The 19129-nt window shown below is 47.7% G+C and overlaps 1 protein-coding gene across 1 annotated transcript in view; it reads left to right on the forward strand.

Annotated features, from left to right (window-relative positions):
* LOC145355955 (solute carrier family 2, facilitated glucose transporter member 11-like) overlaps positions 1-15358 on the forward strand; it is a 66877-nt gene extending 51519 nt beyond the window's left edge. The window contains exons 8-12 of the mRNA XM_080208468.1: positions 1319-1429; positions 4306-4407; positions 7004-7079; positions 11224-11351; positions 14937-15358. Of these exons, the coding sequence (XP_080064594.1) occupies positions 1319-1429; positions 4306-4407; positions 7004-7079; positions 11224-11351; positions 14937-15158 (639 nt within the window). The 3' untranslated portion in view covers positions 15159-15358. The remainder of the gene's footprint in view (positions 1-1318; positions 1430-4305; positions 4408-7003; positions 7080-11223; positions 11352-14936) is intronic.
* The last annotated feature ends 3771 nt before the right edge of the window (positions 15359-19129 follow it).

A 19129-nucleotide genomic window follows, 5' to 3' on the forward strand; every position in this document is an offset into this window, starting at 1 on the left:
AGGCTGTAAAACATGTAGCCGGGAGGTGAGATGCTGCTCCTTCAGTTTGAACTGGGCTTCGATGCAGCCTCACAGCAGGGATGGACCTACAGGCACGAGAACAAGGTGCTGAGTTAAAATGACAAGCGGCAGGAAGGTTGTGTCATGCTTGCTTGCAGGCTGAGCGAAGGTGTTCTACAAAGCGTTTCCCAGTCTGCGTTTAGTATAGAGGAGACCACATAGTGAGGTATCCTTGTGTACAGATTCCAATAGAAGTGTCAGTCGAGGGGGGATTAGTAATGGGCAGTCAATTGGCACTGCCAGTATTACACCGGCGCAGATATCAATTTGTTTTGTTTTGCTTAAAGAGAAGACAATTACCAAAAGTGAATTTTATTATAGAGTCATAGAGTTTTACAGCACAGAGAGAGGCACTTTGGCCCATCATATCTGTGCTGACCATCAAACTCCGATCTATTCCAATCCCATTTTCCAGCACTTGGTCCGTGGCCTTATATACTGTGGTGTTTCATAGAACATAGAACAGCACAGCACAGTACAGGCCCTTTGGCCCTCAATGTTGTGCCGAGCTATGACCGAACCCAAGATCAAGCTATCCCACTCCCTATCATTCTGGCAATGCTACGTTGGAGCCCAGTTCAAACTGAAGGGGCAGTATTCCATCTCCCGGTTACGTACTTTACAGCCTTCTGCACCTAACATTAAATTCAACAGCTTCAGATCATGAACTCTCTTCTCTATATTTATACTTTGTTTTTCAAGTGTTCATCTAAATGCTTCTTCAATGTTGTGAGAGTTCCTGCCTCTTATCACCCTTTCAGACAGCGAGTTCCAGATTCCTACCACGCTCTGAGTGAAATTTCCTCACATTTCCTCGAAATCTCCTGTCCCTTACTCTAAATATATACACCCCAAGGTTATTAATGCCTCTATTAAGGGGAAACATTTCTTCCTATCTTCTCTATCAATGTCCCTCAGAATTTTGTACCCCTAGACCAAAGCAAAATACCGCAGACACTGGATTCTGAAATAAAAGCAGAAAATGCTGGAAAATCTCGGCAGGTCTGGCAGCCTCTGTGGAGGGAGAATAGAGATAACGTTTCGAACCTGGGAGGCAAAGAGTCAGCCAGACCCGAAATGTTGGCTCTGTTCTCTCTCCATCGATGTTGTCAGACCCGCTGAGATTTTCCAGCATTTTCTGTATTTTGTCGTCCCCCACCCCCACCCCCACCTCCCACAGCTTTTCCTGCTCCATCGATGAGATATAAAACATGATGCTTCTGAACGAAGGGTGCTCATTGGTTTTCCTGTTTTGCAGGTCTATTTTTACGCTTCGGATGTTTATCACCAGCTGGGAATCGCCAAGGATAAAATCCCGTATGTGGGAATTGGAGCGAGTGGAATTGAAATGTTAACGTCAGTGATGTGTGTAAGTACAGCTGCGAGGACCCCGTGCTTCACTGGGGAAATACGGCCAGAAATAAACTGCTTATAACCTGCAACGCACCCCCCCCCCAACCCCCCACCTCTACCACTCCCAATAGGAGGGAATTCCAATGGGGAAGATTTTTCTCCATCGCCTTAATCTGAGTACGAGATGAAGGGAGAGAATCTGAAAGGGCTTCCACCCAATCGGACCTGCACTCACCCTCATTGTAGGTTTCTGAGGGAAACTAGTTAGAGACGGATAAAACTCTGACCGCACTCTTGGGGATAGGAATGTCCCAGAGGTCTGGAGTAGCACAGTTGTTACAATATCTGCTCATGCAAACGGGGGGACCAGGTTCAAACCTGGAAATTTCAGGGCAACCAGTCCAAAGTCAGTGGTGGCAAAATTACTGGAGACTGTTGTCAAAAACAAAATTAATCCTCCATATAACCATAGTATCTCTACAGTGTAGAAAGAGGCCATTCAGCCTGTTGAATGCGCACTGACCTTCCGAAAGATCATCCAAGCTTAGTGTTACAGAACATCACTTAATATTATAGAACGTGTATTACTAAATGTGTGTGGAACGGAATGTGTGTTACAGAACACGTGTGGTTCAGAACGCGTGCGGTACAGAACATGTGCAGTATGGAACATGTGTGGGACAGAACATGTGTGTAGCTGAAAAGAGAGATTTTATTCTCATCAGGACAAACTAAATGTTAACCATTCACAATAACTTATACAGTAGGTGAAAAGTTGGAGAGAGGGTGGGGGAGGGATGTGCTGATCAGTTAATAAATGAGTTCTAATTGGACAAGGTGTTGCCATGGACAAAGCACCAGGAAACATTTTGCTCCCTGAGTTTCTGGGTTATTGAAAAAAAGTACAAGGCTTGAACATATTCCTTTTGTTTGCAGAGAATTGGCCACTGAATGAATCAATATTACTTCTAGTGAGCAGAAATGAGCCATGCCATGAGCTCAATCAATTAATTTAAATTTGTTGTTAATGTAGCTATTATCACACTCAGGATTATTCAGGAGGTGCTGCCCAATCAGGTAATCTAACAATAGACAGTGAGTTTTGAGCTTTGTAAGTATGAGCTGGTTGAATACAGATCTACCCTGCCTATTGTGAACAATCGTAGCAACATGCTGTTTGATTAAATTAGACTATCACTGGGATATACAGCCTGTGTACCTTATGCTAGTACTAAAACCTATGCATGCTGTTGCTCAAATGTGACGGCTTAACAGTCTTTTTGGACTGACGGGCAGCACCTTATCAGTGGGAAAGACCACCCGTGTAGCCAGTGTGTAGCAGCAACACAAAATGACTTTCTTAGTCGCTCAAACCTTTCGTCCCCAGCAGCAGGGCCAGTAAGCAACGCAAATGGCAATTGACCACCAGCGGCCAATGGCAAGTGTCCACTGTCAGAAAGCTCACCCCGGGGTGGGGCCAGGGGGGTGTCTGGAGAACACGGACCCTCTACTCGGGTTTACAGTGTCCAAAATTTACAGATCACAAGAAAACTTGTAAATATTGTGAACTGTGATCAGGATGGTGATAGACTTCAGGAGGACATAAACTGGTGGAATGGATTGAGATGAGATTTAACACAGAGAAATATGGAGTGCTAAGTTTTGGCAGGAAGAAGCAATATAAAATAAAGGGTTCAATACTAAAGATGATGCAGGGAAGGAGAGAGACCTGGGGGAGGATATATGGATACAAACCATTTAAGGTTAAGAATGTGGCTAAGAAAGCATACAGGACCCTGGGCTTCATTCATTGAGGTGCAGAGTACACAGATGTTACGATAAACATCTCTAAAACACAGGGGCCCAAATTTCCAGCCATTCCCACCAGTCTAGCCAGCAGCGGCGGGGGGAGGAAGTGGGGGGTGGGGGAGTGACAACAATAGGAAACCCCGTTGACAGTGACAGAACCAGAAGATTCCGCCAATGGCGGCTGCCTCCCCCACCATGAGAAAGGCCATGTGAGGTGTGGAAAGTATGCCGCAGGATTTGGCCCGAGTTAGAGGGCCGTGCCCAAATACGGGCACCGCACTTCAGGAAGAAGGTGACGGCGTTAGAGAGGGTGAGAACTGTTCCAAAATGAGGAACTTTAGTTAGGAGGATAGATTGGAAAAGGGTGGGAAGGGGAGGGGGCTTTCTCCTTAGACAAGGGAAAGCTGTAAGGAGATTTGATAGCTGTATTGAATATCATTGGGGGGGTCTAATCAGAGTAGATCGAGACAGAGCGTGACAGGAGGACTGAGAGTGAAAGGACGCCAACAGGCAAAGCAAAGAGAAAAGATGGTTGTGGGTGAAGGCACAGTGGGACAGTGGTTAGCACTGCTGCCTCACAGCGCCAGGGACCTGGGTTCGAATCCCACCTTGGATCACTATCTGTGAGAAATTTGCATGTTCTCCCCGTATCTGCGTGGGTTTCCTCCCACAATCCAAAGATGTGCGGGTTAGGTGGATTGGCCATGTTAAATTCTCCTTTAGTATCAGAGGGACTGGCTAGGGTGAATGTATGGGGATAGGGGCTGGGTGGGATTGTGGTCGGTGCAGATGGGCCGACTGGCCTCTTTCTGTGCTGGAGGGATTCCACGAGCAAACAGTTTTTATCTCTCGGGCGGTTAGTGCCTGCGAGTGTGGTGGAATACAGATTTCAAAGGAGAATTGGATAATCACCTGGAGATAAAAACATTATAAAAATGGTGGGATTAGCGGAGTCACTCTGGCTGAGAACCAGAGCAGAGTCAGTGGGCAGAGGGACCTCATTCTGTTCTGTAAACCACATGTTCCTACTTAGAGAATCTTGGATTGAAGCTTCACCTCCTAATAATAATTTCCATTAAACAGGGATTCATTATTGAGCGAGCTGGAAGGAAAGCCCTGCTTTGGAAGGGATACTGCTTCATGGCCTTGTGGATGGTGCTACTGATCATTACCTTGTCTCTGAAGGTGGGTTCTGGAGATTGTAGAACATTACAGCTCAGTACAGGCCCTTCGGCCCTCGATGTTGCGCTGACCAGTGGAACCAATCTAATGACCCTCTAACCTAAACTATTCCAATGTTATCCATATGCCTATCCACTGACCATTTGAACACCCTTAAAGTTGGCGAGTCCACAACTGCTGCAGGCAGGGCATTCCACACCCTTACTACCCTCTGAGTAAAGAACCTACCTCTGACATCCGTCCTATAATTATCACCCCTCAATTTAAAGCTATGTCCCCTCGTGTTAGCCATCGCCATCTGAGGAAAAGGGCTCTCACTGTCCACCCTATCCTCTGATCATCTTGTACGCCTCAATTAGGTCACCTCTTAACCTTCTTCTCTCTGACGAAAACAACCTCAAGTTCCCCAGCCTTTCCTCACAGGACCTTCCCACCATACCAGGAAACATCCTGGTAAACCTCCTCTGCACCCTTTCCAATGCCTCCACATCTTATAATGCGGCGACCAGAACTGTACACAATACTCCAAGTGCGGCCGCACCAGAGTTTTGTACAGTTGTAACATTGTGGGTGTAACATTGATAAATATGGTCACTGCTATTCCCAGTGAATATCGAGAGCCCATGGACCCTTCCCATAGATGGTGCAGAAAGAGGCCATTCAGCCCATCGAGTCTGCACCAGCCACAATCCCACCCAGGCCCTACCCCCATATCTCTACATATTATACCTACTAATCCCTCTAACCTACACATCTCAGGACACTAAGGGGCAATTTTTTAGCTTTGGACTGTGGGAGGAAACTGGAACACCTGGAGGAAACCCATGCAGACACGAGGAGAATGTGCAAACTCCACATAGACAGTGACCCGAGCTGGGAATCGAACCCAGGTCCCTGGAGCTGTGAAGCAGCAGTGCTAACCACTGTGCTACCGTGCCACCCTGAAGGGAGACTGTTTTTCTGAATTTGTACTCCCCCGAGTGCAGTCATTCCCACAACATTCCCACTAAACCTTTATAAATCACCAATTAGATTGCCAGGGACCTGGGTTCAATTCCCGGCTTGGGGCACTGTCTGTGCCGAGTTTACATGTTCTCCCCATGTCTGCGTGGGTTTCCTCTGGGTGTTCCTCCTACACTCCAAAGATGAGCAGGTTTGGAGGATTGGCCATGCTAACTTGCCCCTTAGCGTCCCAAGATGTGTAGGTGAGGGAGATTAGTGGGGAGAGGGCCTGGATGGGATTGTTGTCTGTGCAGACTCAATGGGCCAAATGGTCTTGTTCTGCACTGTGGAGATTCTATGACCAGTGGCCAATGGCTTCCTTCTTTCTCTCATTCCCTCCTTTCTTGAACAAAACGGCTTTCTATTCTGGGAGCATCTTTTCCACAATTTGTGGAATTTTCCAAGATTGCCACCAATCAATGTCTGCAGACACTTTTCTCATAAAGCTGAGATTGCCCTGTAACTGGGCAGCCTGGAGTTCGAGCTAACCCAGTCCTTATTCCGTACTGATCATGGTTATTTTTCCTGCCGGTACAAAGATAGGTGGGGAAGTTTGTTGTGAGGAAACAAAGAGTGGGATTTTCCAGTCACATTCGCCCAAAAGTCAGAAAATCCTGCTCGGAGTCAATGGACCTTTGCATGGTGCGTGTCCTGCCCACTATGATTCCCAAGGCAGGCACCCGGGACAGGAAAATCATGCCCAAAGTCTGCAAAGGGATAGAGAGGGGATAAATGCAAAGGCTAAAATCTGGGGAAGATTGTGGGCAAGTGTGAGACTGAGAGCAGCAATCTCTTCATGTGGAGAATGGGGAGGATCGGAAATCTATCTCTAGGTCCTACTTTTGTCAATTGGATTGGTGGAAGTGAGTCGAAATGATATGGAAATGGATAAATAAATTCAGGTCACTTACTCATGGTAAGGGAAAACTAGATGGACTAGTTGGAGGAAATGGACTGCTTCTATCTGCTGCTGCTCCATGCAGATACACGATCGCTCAGTGCCCTCTCTGTCTCTGTGTCCAGCGCTGCCTATTGGATAGCCCCGTTCCCAGGAGTACAGCACAGGAGATTCCCTTCAGCCTCACTGATTCCGTATCGAGTGGCCAATTGCAGAAAGATTTGGACCTCTTTGTTTAGTGCAAATGTGTTGCTCCCTTGGCTACACGCAAGATCCACGATAGCCCAAACATTTAACCATCAGTGAGTAAAACACCAGATTTCCAGCTCCCCTCCCAGGATGTGTTCAGCGGTGGCCTGCGATTGGCAGTGGAATCTTCTGTTCCCACCACTGTCACCAGGGTCTCCCATTTTTTGCACCCCCTCCGCAGGAAAACCCATTGGGGGGGGGGGGGGCTGCCGTGGGCGGGACTGGAAGATCTCACCGACAGGGAGGTGGTGAAATTTGGTTGTTTTAATGGGAAGTATGATAAATCAGTGACTCTGAATGGTCACAGCAACCGTAACAGGGAAATAACCTCAGGCAGGTCACCCCCTAGTGTGGGGGACAGTTTGGTGTTTGACTCTGGATCAAGTCAATGGTTCGGTGGTAATCGACTGACAAACTCACATTGCTCATGGCTCTGTCGTTTCCTTTCAGGAAAAGTTCTCCTGGATTCCGTACTGTAGCCTGGCCTTCATCCTTGCTTACATCTTTACATTCGGAATGGGAGCAGGTGGGTACAGACTCTGCCAAAACAGTGTGAACCTGTTACACCCAGCCAAGCTTTGACAGAGGTGGTAAATGCCCCATCCTTTCGAGATGAGGTGAAACCCATTTCTGAGAGGTGAAACCCACCTTGTGTTCAATATTCAGGTTGCAGACTGCAAGGTAGTTTTTTATTCATTCACGGGACATGGGGGTCACTGGCTGGCCAGTGTTTATTGCCCATCCATCATTGTCCAAAGGCAGTTGAGAGTCCCAAATTGTCCCTAAATTAGTCTTCCCTCAACCTTCCCCAACAGGCGTAGACAAAGGTCATGGGTAGAGGAGGGCGCTCATCGTGTTAAAATGGCGGCACGGGCTCATTGGGCCAAAGGGCCTGTTTCCCATGCTGTGTTGTTCTTTGTTCTTTGAGAGTCAGCTACATTGCTGTGGCTCTGGAGTCGCGTGTAGGCCAGACCGGGTAAGAATGGCAGATTTCTTTCCCTAGTCGACATTAGTGAACCAGATAGGTTTTTAGCAGGCTGAAGTACATCTGTTTTATCCATTCATGACACCAGCCCAAAGATGTGCAGGTTATGCCGATTGGCCATGCTAAATTGACCCTAGGGGGATTAGCAGGGTAAATATGTGGAGTTACAGGGAGGGGGCCTGTGTGAGAATGTGATTGGCGCAGGCCCGATGGGCCGAATGGCCTCCTTCTGCACCTTCTATAGGGTTTCTATAATTCTATGATTCAGTGACACCAGGGGCAATGCTTCACGTTTCAGTTCTGACTGCAATTATATAATTTTTCTTCAGTAATTCGTTTTGCTGTCTGCATTAAATTGTAATGTTTCCCCATACAGTAACTAAGGCTATTCAGAGAGCAGATTTATTACAGTGCCTCTAGTAATTGAGACAGCAGGCTGAGAATTCATCACGCTCTATTCCATAAAAACATTCACTCCAAAACCTCGGACAAATTATAAAGCATTTTTGTCTACAACAGAGTCAAAAACAGAGCTTGTTCGCTGAGATTGGGACAGCTCCTATTGGTGCAGAACCAGGTTTGGAGACTTGCAAGAGGAGTTAACACAATGAGCAGGATTTTCCAGCCACGCTTTCCCCAAGACTGGAAAACCTTTATAAGGTCTTGTCCCACCTGCTAAGATTCCCGTGGCAGGTAGGACAGGAAAATTCCAACTAATGGGTGGGACTTTATGGCTTCACTCTTTCCAAAACCATAAAACCCTGTCTGAAGTCAACAGGCCTTCCCATGGTCCACTCCTGGCCTGCTCCGATTCCCATGGCAGGTAAGGTGGTAAAATTCCAGCCAAAGAGTTCAAACACAAGAACTGTATGGTTTTGTTACCATACATTGCAATAGATATCGATATATATGACATTCAGTGGTGTAACCAGCACTGAATCCCCCCTTGTCAACATCCTTGGAGTTACAACTGATCAGAAACTCTACTGGATTCACCACATTAACACACTGGCTACAAGAACAGCTCAGAGGCTAGGGATCCTGTGGCAAGTAACTCATCTCCTGTCTCCCCAAAGCCTATCCACCATCTACAAGGCACAAGTCAGGAGTGTGATGGAATACTCCCCACTTGCCTGGATAGGTGCAGCTCCAACAACACTCGAGAAGCTCGACAGCGTTCAGGGTGAAGCAGCCCACTTGATTGGCACCACATCCACAAATATTCAATCCCTCCACCACTGACGCTCAGTAGCAGCAGTGTGTACTATCTACAAGACGCACTGCAGCAATTCACCAAAGATCCTTAGACAACACCTTCCAAACCCACAACCACTTCCATCTGGAAGGACAAGGGCAGCAGATACATGGGGACACCACCATCTGCAAGTTCCCCTCCAAGCCCCTCATCATACTGACTTGGAAATATATTCGCAGTTACTGGGTCAAAATCCTGGAATTCCCAAAATAATGGCATTGTGGGTCAACCCAAAACACGTGGACTGCAGCGATTTTACAAGATAATGAAGAGGATGGATAGGGTAGTGGTAGAGAGATTCTTCCTACTTAGAAAGGATAACAAAACTAGAGGGCACAGCCTCAAGATAAGGGGGGGGGCAGTTTAGAACAGAGTTGAGGAGGAACTTCTTCACTCAAAGGGTGGTGAATCTCTGGAATTCTCTGCCTGTTGAAGTGGTGGAGGCTACCTCGCTAAATATATTTAAGTCACAGGTAGATAGGTTTCTGATGGACAAGGGAATTAGAGGTTATGGGGAGAAAGCAGGAAAGTGGAACTGATCCACTTCAGATCAGCCATGATCTTATTGAATGGCGGGGCAGGCTCGAAGGGCTAGATGGCCTACTCCTGCTCCTGTTTCTTATGTTCTTATGATTCAAGATGGCAGCTCACCACCACCTTCTCAAGGGCAACTAGGGATGGGTAATAAATGCTGGCCAGCTAGTGACACCTAGGAATGAATAAAAAATATATGCTCAGCAATGCTTTTTCAGTTTGACATGTCAAGTTCAATGCCTCAACCATTTTTTGGCAAAGGAATTTCTATGGGCTATTGTTGCACAGTGATTGTGGTATTGGATTAGTATTCCAGGGATCTGAATTAATGATCAAATAACATAAGTTCTAACGAGTGCTGGTGAATTTACATCCAGTGACCCAAATAAGACTGAAATAAAAATCTCAGTAACGATGATTGTTGGGCAACCAGATTCTCATGATAACACACCTGCCACCCTTACTTGGTCTGGTTTTTATGTCGTGCTTAATTGTCCTCTGAGACGGTTTAGCAAACTACTCAATTAATCTTAGGCGCAGTCGATGATGGACAAGAAATGCTGACCCTGCCAGCAACACTCACTTCTAATGAATGGAAAGAAATCCACTCTTTCCAAATAGAGGAGACTGACTGCATCACCAGAGAGCGGGGGAGAGAGCAGAGACTCACTGATATTCAGCAAGAAGAACTGGTGTCTAGGATTATACCCACCTTATAGTGTAGTGCAACCACTTCTCATTTATTGCCAATTCGAAGAGAAATAGTTCACAATGACGAAAGTATCATTGTTACTTCTCTATTTACTGTTCCAGATGTCTTGTTGACGGTTTTGGGTAAATTTGTATGTCTGTTTTTACTCGGAGGTCCAATTCATTTATGGTCAGCGGATTTTCACCACTATCTAAGGGAAAGGTTACAGTGCCCGTAAATCTTGCCAATATTTTTAGTAGTGAATATGGTCTCTCTTTGTGCAAGATGGGTGGCACAGTGGTTATCACTGCTGCCTCACAGCGTCAGGGACCCAGGTTCAATTCCAGCCTTGGGTGACTGTCTGTGGGTTTGCACATTCTCCCCATGTCTGCATGGGTTTCCTCCCACAGTCCAAACGTGTGCAGCTTAGGTAAATTGGCTGTACTAAATTGCCCCTTAGTATCCCAAAATGTGTAGGTTAGAGGGATTGGCCATGCTAAATTGTCCTTTAGTGTCCCAAGATGTGCAGGTTAGATGGGCTGGCCATGTTAAATTGCCCCTTCGTATCCGAAGGTGCGTAGGCTAGGGTGATTGGCCATGCTCAGTTGCCCCTTAGTGTCCCAAGGTGTGTAGATTAGGTGGGGTGGCCATGCTAAATTGTCCCAAGGTGTGCGGTTAGGGGTGCTAGCAGGGTAAATTCATGGGGCTCCGGGGATTGGGCTGGTGGGGTAGGCTTTGGGGTGCTCTTGCGGAGAGTCAGTGCAGACTCGATGGGCCGAATGGCCCCTTTCTGTATTGAAGAGATACTATGGTTTTATGGATGCTGCTGTCCCAAGTAAAGTGAAGCCAGCTCCCCAGATGAGTGCTCAATGCGTTCTGAAGACTGAAGATTAAATGTAAAATAACGGCAGATGCTGCAGATGTGAAATGGAAACGGGAAACACTGGATAAAGATTTTCCAGCCCTTCCGGCACGCCGCTATCACTGGACATTTGAATGGTTCTCCGTATCCATGGCGGGGCTGGAATATCCCAAGTATAGGTTGTCAGACAGCATCTGAGGGGGAGAGGGACACAGTCTTAAATTGGTGACCTTTCATTCTGTCTCTCCCTCAGACAACACTGTTGACTCCTGTTAGCTTTTCCAGGTTAGGTGAGATATTGTACAGTAATGAGATGATTAATGATCCTTTGTTCTTGACCCAGGTAGCGTCAGTGGAGTTTTGCCTCTGGAAATATTCACCCAGTCGAACCGATCTATCGCGTTGGTGACAGCGAACTCCTTGCAGTGGCTGTCCCTCTTTGGCCTGGGATTGGTTTTCCCATTTGTCATTGTAAGTCGAGCTTGAATCTTCTCAGATAATCAGCAGGCAGCGAATGTCCTCAAGAGGGGAAGTCTGTCGCAGGCCTGTTACTGTATTGTTCATGAAATTACCAAATAGGTTACACGGCAGAAGGAGTTCTTCCCAGCGACAGTGCAGGAGGATTTATCGGTTGATGCACAAGGAAGCAGAAAGCTCGCTCATTTACACAGCGTGAAACAAGCACTGTCAGGGAGAGAGTCACTTATTAAAATTGCATTTTCCTGAAATGCATTAGGGAAGAATCCATTCAAAACAAATTGCCCGGGAGTTCACAGGAAGAATAATGCAATCTGCATTCGATTTGTAATCTGGGACCTAGCCCAGGAGTTTGGATAATTTATATACAGAGTAACAGGAGAGAGTTACAAACGGGAATTTAATTGAAGGGTCTGAGTGCTTTACATATTGGAAAATGGGTAAGTGGGAGTGAGATACAGACTGGAATTTAATCGCAGGGTTCTGTTTCTTTAGAAGTAGAAAAATGGATGCAATGATTTTACCAGAGAATGAGATGATGGGAGGGTCCCTGCTGCAGATTGTCTTAAAGAAAAGTCTTCAGTAGGTTATTGTAAGTTTTAATTAACTCCTAGAGCTATTTGCACACGCACAGTAAAAGTTACAAGCTCGGAGCTATCTCCATACACATCTCTGCTCAGCACTACACTGAGCCCTGGGTGTGGTTTATGTGTCTCTTATATCACTGTGTAAACACCACTGCACTCAGTCCCACGTTAACACTTTACGTGCCAGACCCTTACCACTGCTGTATGATGGACAGTAAGAGAGGGAGGGGGGTAGAGATCATCTCAATGACTCCATCTAACAAATCTTTTTCACATTTACACCCACAAGTGGACTTGCTCATTGCAGTTTAACGCACTCAATGTTTTTACCGATCAAACCAACTGGTCTGTTCCAAACTAACCGCCAACATTATCTCAAACATTAGCCACAGTGCCAGATTTATTCTGAATGGGAGAATGTGTAAACTTCACGCAGGTAGCAATGGAGCGAGCACTGACGAACGGTTGGGCAGGGAGGCCCACAATACTGAGTTTCAGTCACAAAGCCCCCTGCTGCCCAAAACCTGCCACCCATGGCTGAGCGGTAGATGTGTCTGGTTTATTACTAACTCTCTGGTAGTCTAGGAGGGGAAATCTCTGAGTGTGAGCTCTTTAAGTTATAAAAATTCAAGTTTATTTATTAGTGTCACAAGTACATTAACACTGCAATGAGGTTACTGTGAAAATCCCCGAGTCGCCACACTCCGGCACCTGTTCGGGTACGCTAAGGGAGAATTTAGCATGGCCAATTGGGTGGCACGGTAGCTCAGTGGTTAGCACTGCTGCTTCACAGCTCTAGGGTCCTGGGTTCGATTCCGGGCTCGGGTCACTGTCTGTGTGGAGTTTGCACATTCTCCTCGTGTCTGTGTGGGTTTCCTCCGGGTGCTCTGGTTTCCTCCCACAGTAAAGATGTGCAGGTTAGGTTGATTGGCCATGCTAAGAAATTGCCCCTTAGTGTCCAGGGGTGCGCAGGTTAGAGGGATTAGTGGGTATAATATGTAGGGATATGGGGGTAGGGCCTGTGAATTGTGTTCGGTGCAGACTTGATGGGCCGAAGGGCCTCTTTCTGCACTGTAGGATTTTATGATTCTATGAATCCATCTCACCAGCACATCTTTCGGACTGTGGGAGGGAACCAGAGTACTCAGAAGGAACTCACATACAGATGGGGAGAACATGCACCCTCCACACAGACAGTGACCCAAGCTGGGAATTGAACTGGGCCCCTGGTGCTGAGACAGCAGTGCTCACCACGGTGCTACCTGGTATAATACTGGCCAATATTCTTATCCTTCTTTGGCAGTCTCTTGGGGTCGAGGGTGACTTACTTCCACATGACAAATGAGTTCTCAGGTAACAGGACTGAAGAGTCCAAGGTGTGAGTTTAGTGAACATTCGCAACCCACACAAACTCCATGTGGAGTTTAGAAGGATGAGGGGGGATCTTATAGAGACGTATAAGATAATGAAGGGGATGGATTGGGTAGAGGTGGAGAGGTTCTTCCTGCTTAGAAAGGACAGCAGGACTAGAGGGCACAGCCTCAAGATAAGTGGGGGGGGGGGTGCAGTTTAGAACAGAGTTGAGGAGGAACTTCTTCACTCAAAGGGTGGTGAATCTCTGGAATTCTCTGCCCGTTGAGGTGGTGGAGGCTGCCTCGCTAAATATATTTAAGTCACGGGTAGATAGGTTTCTGACAGACAGGGGAATTAAGGGTTATGGGGAGAAAGCGGGAAAGTGGAACTGATCCACTTCAGATCAGCCATGATCTTATTGAATGGCGGGGCAGGCTCGAAGGGCTAGATGGCCTACTCCTGCTCCTATTCCTTATGTTCTTATGTGACTCCCAGTCTCAGTCACGGGTGAGGAAGACAGTGGTTGGCAGAGCGGGTAGATGAGGTGCCTGGGTTGCTCCTTTCACTGTCGCACTCGCCCCGGTGATGAAACTTGAGGTGGTCAGCTCCCTCCCGGGTGTTTCTGGACAGTCCTGGCCAGAGATGTCAGGGGGACATTGCCCTTTTTCTCAAGGAGGCTTTTTACTCGGTAAAAGGAGCTTGGGATAAGATTGCTGGTTGGATTGGTGGATAGTATATTATGGTGCACCAGGCCATGGTGAGACACAGATCCAAGGCCAGGAATTGCATGTGATGCCTTCCTAATCTCAGCCAGGATGTCATAAGGAATGTGGGAAACAGGAAGGTTTAGATTTCCCTCGGGCCAGTCATGGAAAATGAAGGTTGCTCACTCCAAATGAAATGATGTTTGCTGTAAGCTGGAACACACCTGGGACGGGAATGTCAGAGCGATAATCCGTTCAGTTTGCCCCTGTGTGTGTGATTCTGAACATGTCAATATTCTGCTTTGAACAGAACACTGTGGGCAATCCCCGAGTGGTCACACTTCAGGCCGTGAAATCGATGAATTTGGCATTGCTGATTAACAATGCGGTACAAATATTTATGGTAAAGGCCATGCATAGCAGGCTCGGAGGGCCAAATACATCTACTCCTGTTTCTATTTCCTATGTTTCTAGAGTTCAGAGACATTCCCAGCCCCGCGAGTGGCACAGTGGTTAGCACGGCTGCCTCACGGTGCCAGGGAGCCGGGTTCAATTCCTGGTTCGGGTCACTGTCTGTGTGGAGTTTGCACATTCTCCCTGTGTCTGCGTGGGTTTCCTCCGGGTGCTCCAGTTTCCTCCCACAGTCAGAAAGATGCCCTGGTTAGGGGCATTGGGCATGCTAAATTCTCCGTACCTGAGCAGGTGCCAGAGTGTGACGACTAGGGGCTTTTCATAGTGACTTCATTGCAGTGTTAATGTAAGCCTACTTGTGACACTGATAAATAAACTTTAACATCCAGCTGTTTCTTAAATAGACATCAACTTGTCCACAGGGTTAGTCTCTCTCTCTCTCTAAAACATGGAGATGGGAGTCAGTCAGGGCAATGAACAAAAAGCCCAGCTATATTTCCCACTGATGCTCCTTTCTCTTACAGAGCGCACTTGGACACTTCTCCTTCTTACTGTTTTTCGTAAGTTGCTGTTTGTCTTCGCTGTTCACATTTTACGTCCTTCCCGAGACAAAGGGGAAAACTCTTCTCCAAATCACCGAGGACTTTAACAATTTGCGCATTGCGTGGCAGAAGGGGATATTCTCCAGGATCTACAAGAGGCCAGTCATCGCTAACCAGACAGAGACCCGATCCACCCGGCTGTGAAAAGACGAGAACAAGGCCAGGCCGAGGAACTGTGTGTAACCATCACTCTGTCTCCTCACAGGCTAATCCATACACTCCCCGCCTTTCCTGTCAAGGTTTACCCTCTATAGAACTGTCCAGTTCAATGAAATATCAGCATGAAAAACATTTTTACAGCAATCTTTTTCAAGAATGTTAAATAAAGACAAGTCCCTCCTGTTCCTGTGTGAGCCACATTTATCATATGACGTGATTTTTGTTGCAGCTATGGGTGGAATTCTCCATTTTGAGACGAAATGCAGTGACAGGTGGCTCCAGAATGCCTGTCCCGCAATGCTGGATCCCACACTGATCCCCCACACTTGGAAACTCATTAATTACGCACAGACCAGTTCCCTGCCGAGTTTCCTGGTGAGCTGGGAGCTGGTTCGTCTGCTCTTCACCAGCTGGCAGATTCATAGATCCAGGCACCATATCTAAACACCAGTCCAGCACACTCTCCATCACTCTCTCCAGCCCAGCTATCCTGACCAGGATATCAGCAACCCGGAGGGATAAGGTTACAGCCTCAGGAACAAGACTGTTCCTCAATTCAACCACACTCCCTCTCACCCCCCACCATTGCTGTTACCCGTGAGCCGCCCATGCCCCACTTGGACCTCTACATACCACGTCTAGAGTCTTCATCCAACCCCCTTCCAGTAAACGATGTGGTATCCCTTTGACCCCCTTGTTTGGGAGTTTGTTGGGATCCAGTTTCCCTCCCTTCAGTCTTCCCTCTGCCTTCCGTTGTCCATGGAATCATAGAATCTCTACAGCGTAGGAGGAGGCCATTTGGCCCATCGGGTCCACACCAACTCTCCCGCTTGAGCATCCCACCAAGGCCCACCCCCACCCTATCCCGTAACTTATTTCCCCCCACTAATCCCCCTAATCTTGGATCACTGAGGGAGAATTTAGCACTGCCAATCCAACTAACTGCACATCTTTGGACTGTGGGAGGAAACCGGGGCACCCGGAGGAAACCCACGCAGAAACGGGGAGAATGTGCAAACTCCACACAGACAGTAACCCAAGCTGGGAATCGAACCGGGTCCCTGGGGCAGCAGTGCTGACCACTGTGCCACTTTCTTAATCTACCTCCCATCCCTGCTGCCTGCCCATGAGAGCTCTCCCCTTCCCCTCCCCTTCCGCATTGCCCACCCCCCCCCCCCAGTCTTCATGAGACCATCACACATTCACTCCCCGGCCTCGCTCTCTACCCCTGGTTGAACTTCAGACCTTTGTTGCAGTGGGTCCCGCAGCCCCGTGCTGTCCAGGCAGACACTGGTGTGTGGCATCAGGGGGAAGGTGACTCCTGTATTCCCTAACCCCGGGCACTGTACTGATCTAACTCAGTGACACAGGAGGGCCCATGGATCCAGCAACACGATTCTGCCCACGAAGGCCAGCCTGGCATAGAGGTGGAGGGCAGGAGCCAGTCTGCCCCAGCAGAGAGGTGCAGAGTGCATCAGGAGCAGTGGTAGAAAGTTTTTGCACTCACCCTCCAGTCTCTGGCGAACTGAGGGGCGCCTTGTGCGCACACACCACCCAGTCGCACTCGAGTTAAGTTCTCAATGGGCTGACGCAAGATTGGGAGGCTTGACTGAGGGATGCTGGTTAAATGAGTAAATAAATGTAAATGGTGTGAACGGCACCAGTTCGCCAATGGGAAGACCCACCTACCTACTTGGGACATTCCAAGGTGATTTTATGCCGATGGTTTTCCTACTTTTTTGGCTCCCGATAGATTCTCCATTCCCACCCACCACCAAACCCTCCACAAGAGGGATGGGAGAATTCCACCCTCGAGGCCCCATTCCCTCCCGGACTATGACTGAAGTGTCGGGATCTGACTGGGTGGAATTGTACCAAAAACTATTTCCTACAGCAGGCAGTATGGAGAGGTGATGGCCCAGTGGTATTATCGCTAGACTATTAACCCAGAAACTCAGCTAATGTTCTAGGGACACGGGTTCGAATCCCACCACGGCAGATGGAATTTGAATTCAATAAAAAAAAATCTGGAATTAAGAATCTACTGATGACCAAAAACTATTGTCATAAAAACCCATCTGGTTCACTAATGTCCTTTGGGGAAGGAAATCTGCCTTCCTTACCTGGTCTGGCCTACATGTGGCTCCAGAGCCACAGCAATGTGGTTGACTGTCATCTGCCCTCTGAACAAGGGCAACTAGGGATGGGCAAAAATGTTGGCCAACCAGTGATGCCCACGTCCCACAAAAAATATACACAAATAACTGTGCTTAATGTTGTCTGCTGCAAAGATCCTTGATCATGGATAGAGGGAAATTCACTGGATTGAAGACAGAGATGCTATAAATTTCACACCATTCCTACCAATTGTGTAGTTAGTGGTTGGTGTTTGCAGAGAGAGTCATGATATGGAGATGCCGGCGTTGGACTGGGGTAAACACAGTAAGAAGTCTGACAACACCAGGTTTAAGTCCAACCAATTTATTTGATAGTAAGCTCACAAGCTTTTGAGGTTTGCCTCTTTGTCAGGAGAGTTCTGGCTTGACGAAGGGACAAACCTCGAAAGCTTGTGAGTTTACTATCAAATAACTCGGTTGGACTTAAACCCGGTGTTGTCAGACTTCTTACTGTGTTTGCAGAGAGGACAGAGGCAGCTGATATGATTCATTGTTGATCTCAATGGTTAATACACCGTCATACTGAGTTGCGTTGGAATGGGTCTGCCCACACACTCGGTGTGCAGTGAATGACCTTATACCAGGAAGGCCAGACCAGAGCGCACTCCCGATTGGATCTCAGGCCTCACTGAATTGAGAGCAGGGAGCTCGCTGGACATCCCAGAGTAGTTTATTATCACAGTCAGTTACATTTCTGAACATAGCCCCTGGCTAGATACTGGGGCAGGCTGGGAATGGGCAAATAAGAAACATTCAGGCAACAACTAGGAAAGGCAGACAAGTGGAGTAAGGAGAGCCAACTGAGCGAGGGGGGGGGGGGGGTGGGGGAGCTGGGAATTAGAGAACAGATGGAGTGGATAGCAGCATCTAGAAGAGGAAGCTGATGAACAGAGAGAGAGGGATGGTGATTGGGAGAGAGAGAGAGAGAGAGAGAGGGATAGTGATTGGGAGGGAGAGAGAGAGAGAGAAAGGGATTGTGATTGGGAGGGAGAGAGAGAGAGAGGGATAGTGATTGGGAGAGAGAGAGAGGGATAGTGATTGGGAGAGAGAGAGGGATAGGGATTGGGAGAGAGAGAGAGATATTGATTGGGAGAGAGAGAGAGAGAGAGGGATAGTGATTGGGAGGGAGAGAGAGAGAGAGAAAGGGATTGTGATTGGGAGGGAGAGAGAGAGAGAGGGATAGTGATTGGGAGAGAGAGAGAGGGATAGTGATTGGGAGAGAGAGAGGGATAGGGATTGGGAGAGAGAGAGAGATATTGATTGGGAGAGAGAGAGAGAGAGAGGGATAGTGATTGGGAGAGAGAGAGAGAGAGAGAGAGAGAGGGATAGTGATTGGGAGAGAGAGAGAGAGGGATAGTGATTGGGAGAGAGAGAGAGAGAGAGAGAGGGATTGTGATTGGGAGAGAGAGAGAGAGAGAGAGAGAGGGATTGTGATTGGGAGGGAGACAGAGAGAGAGAGGGATAGTGATTGGGAGGGAGAGAGAGAGAGAGGGATAGTGATTGGGAGAGAGAGAGAGGGATAGTGATTGGGAGAGAGAGAGGGATAGGGATTGGGAGAGAGAGAGAGATAGTGATTGGGAGAGAGAGAGAGAGAGAGGGATAGTGATTGGGAGAGAGAGAGAGAGAGAGAGAGGGATAGTGATTGGGAGAGAGAGAGAGGGATAGTGATTGGGAGAGAGAGAGAGAGGGATAGTGATTGGGAGAGAGAGAGAGAGGGATAGTGATTGGGAGAGAGAGAGAGAGGGATAGTGAATGGGAGAGAGAGAGAGAGGGATAGTG

This window comes from Carcharhinus amblyrhynchos, chromosome 20 (assembly GCF_965287045.1).
Source record: "Carcharhinus amblyrhynchos chromosome 20, sCarAmb.v2.hapA, whole genome shotgun sequence".
Lineage (NCBI taxonomy): Eukaryota > Metazoa > Chordata > Chondrichthyes > Carcharhiniformes > Carcharhinidae > Carcharhinus > Carcharhinus amblyrhynchos.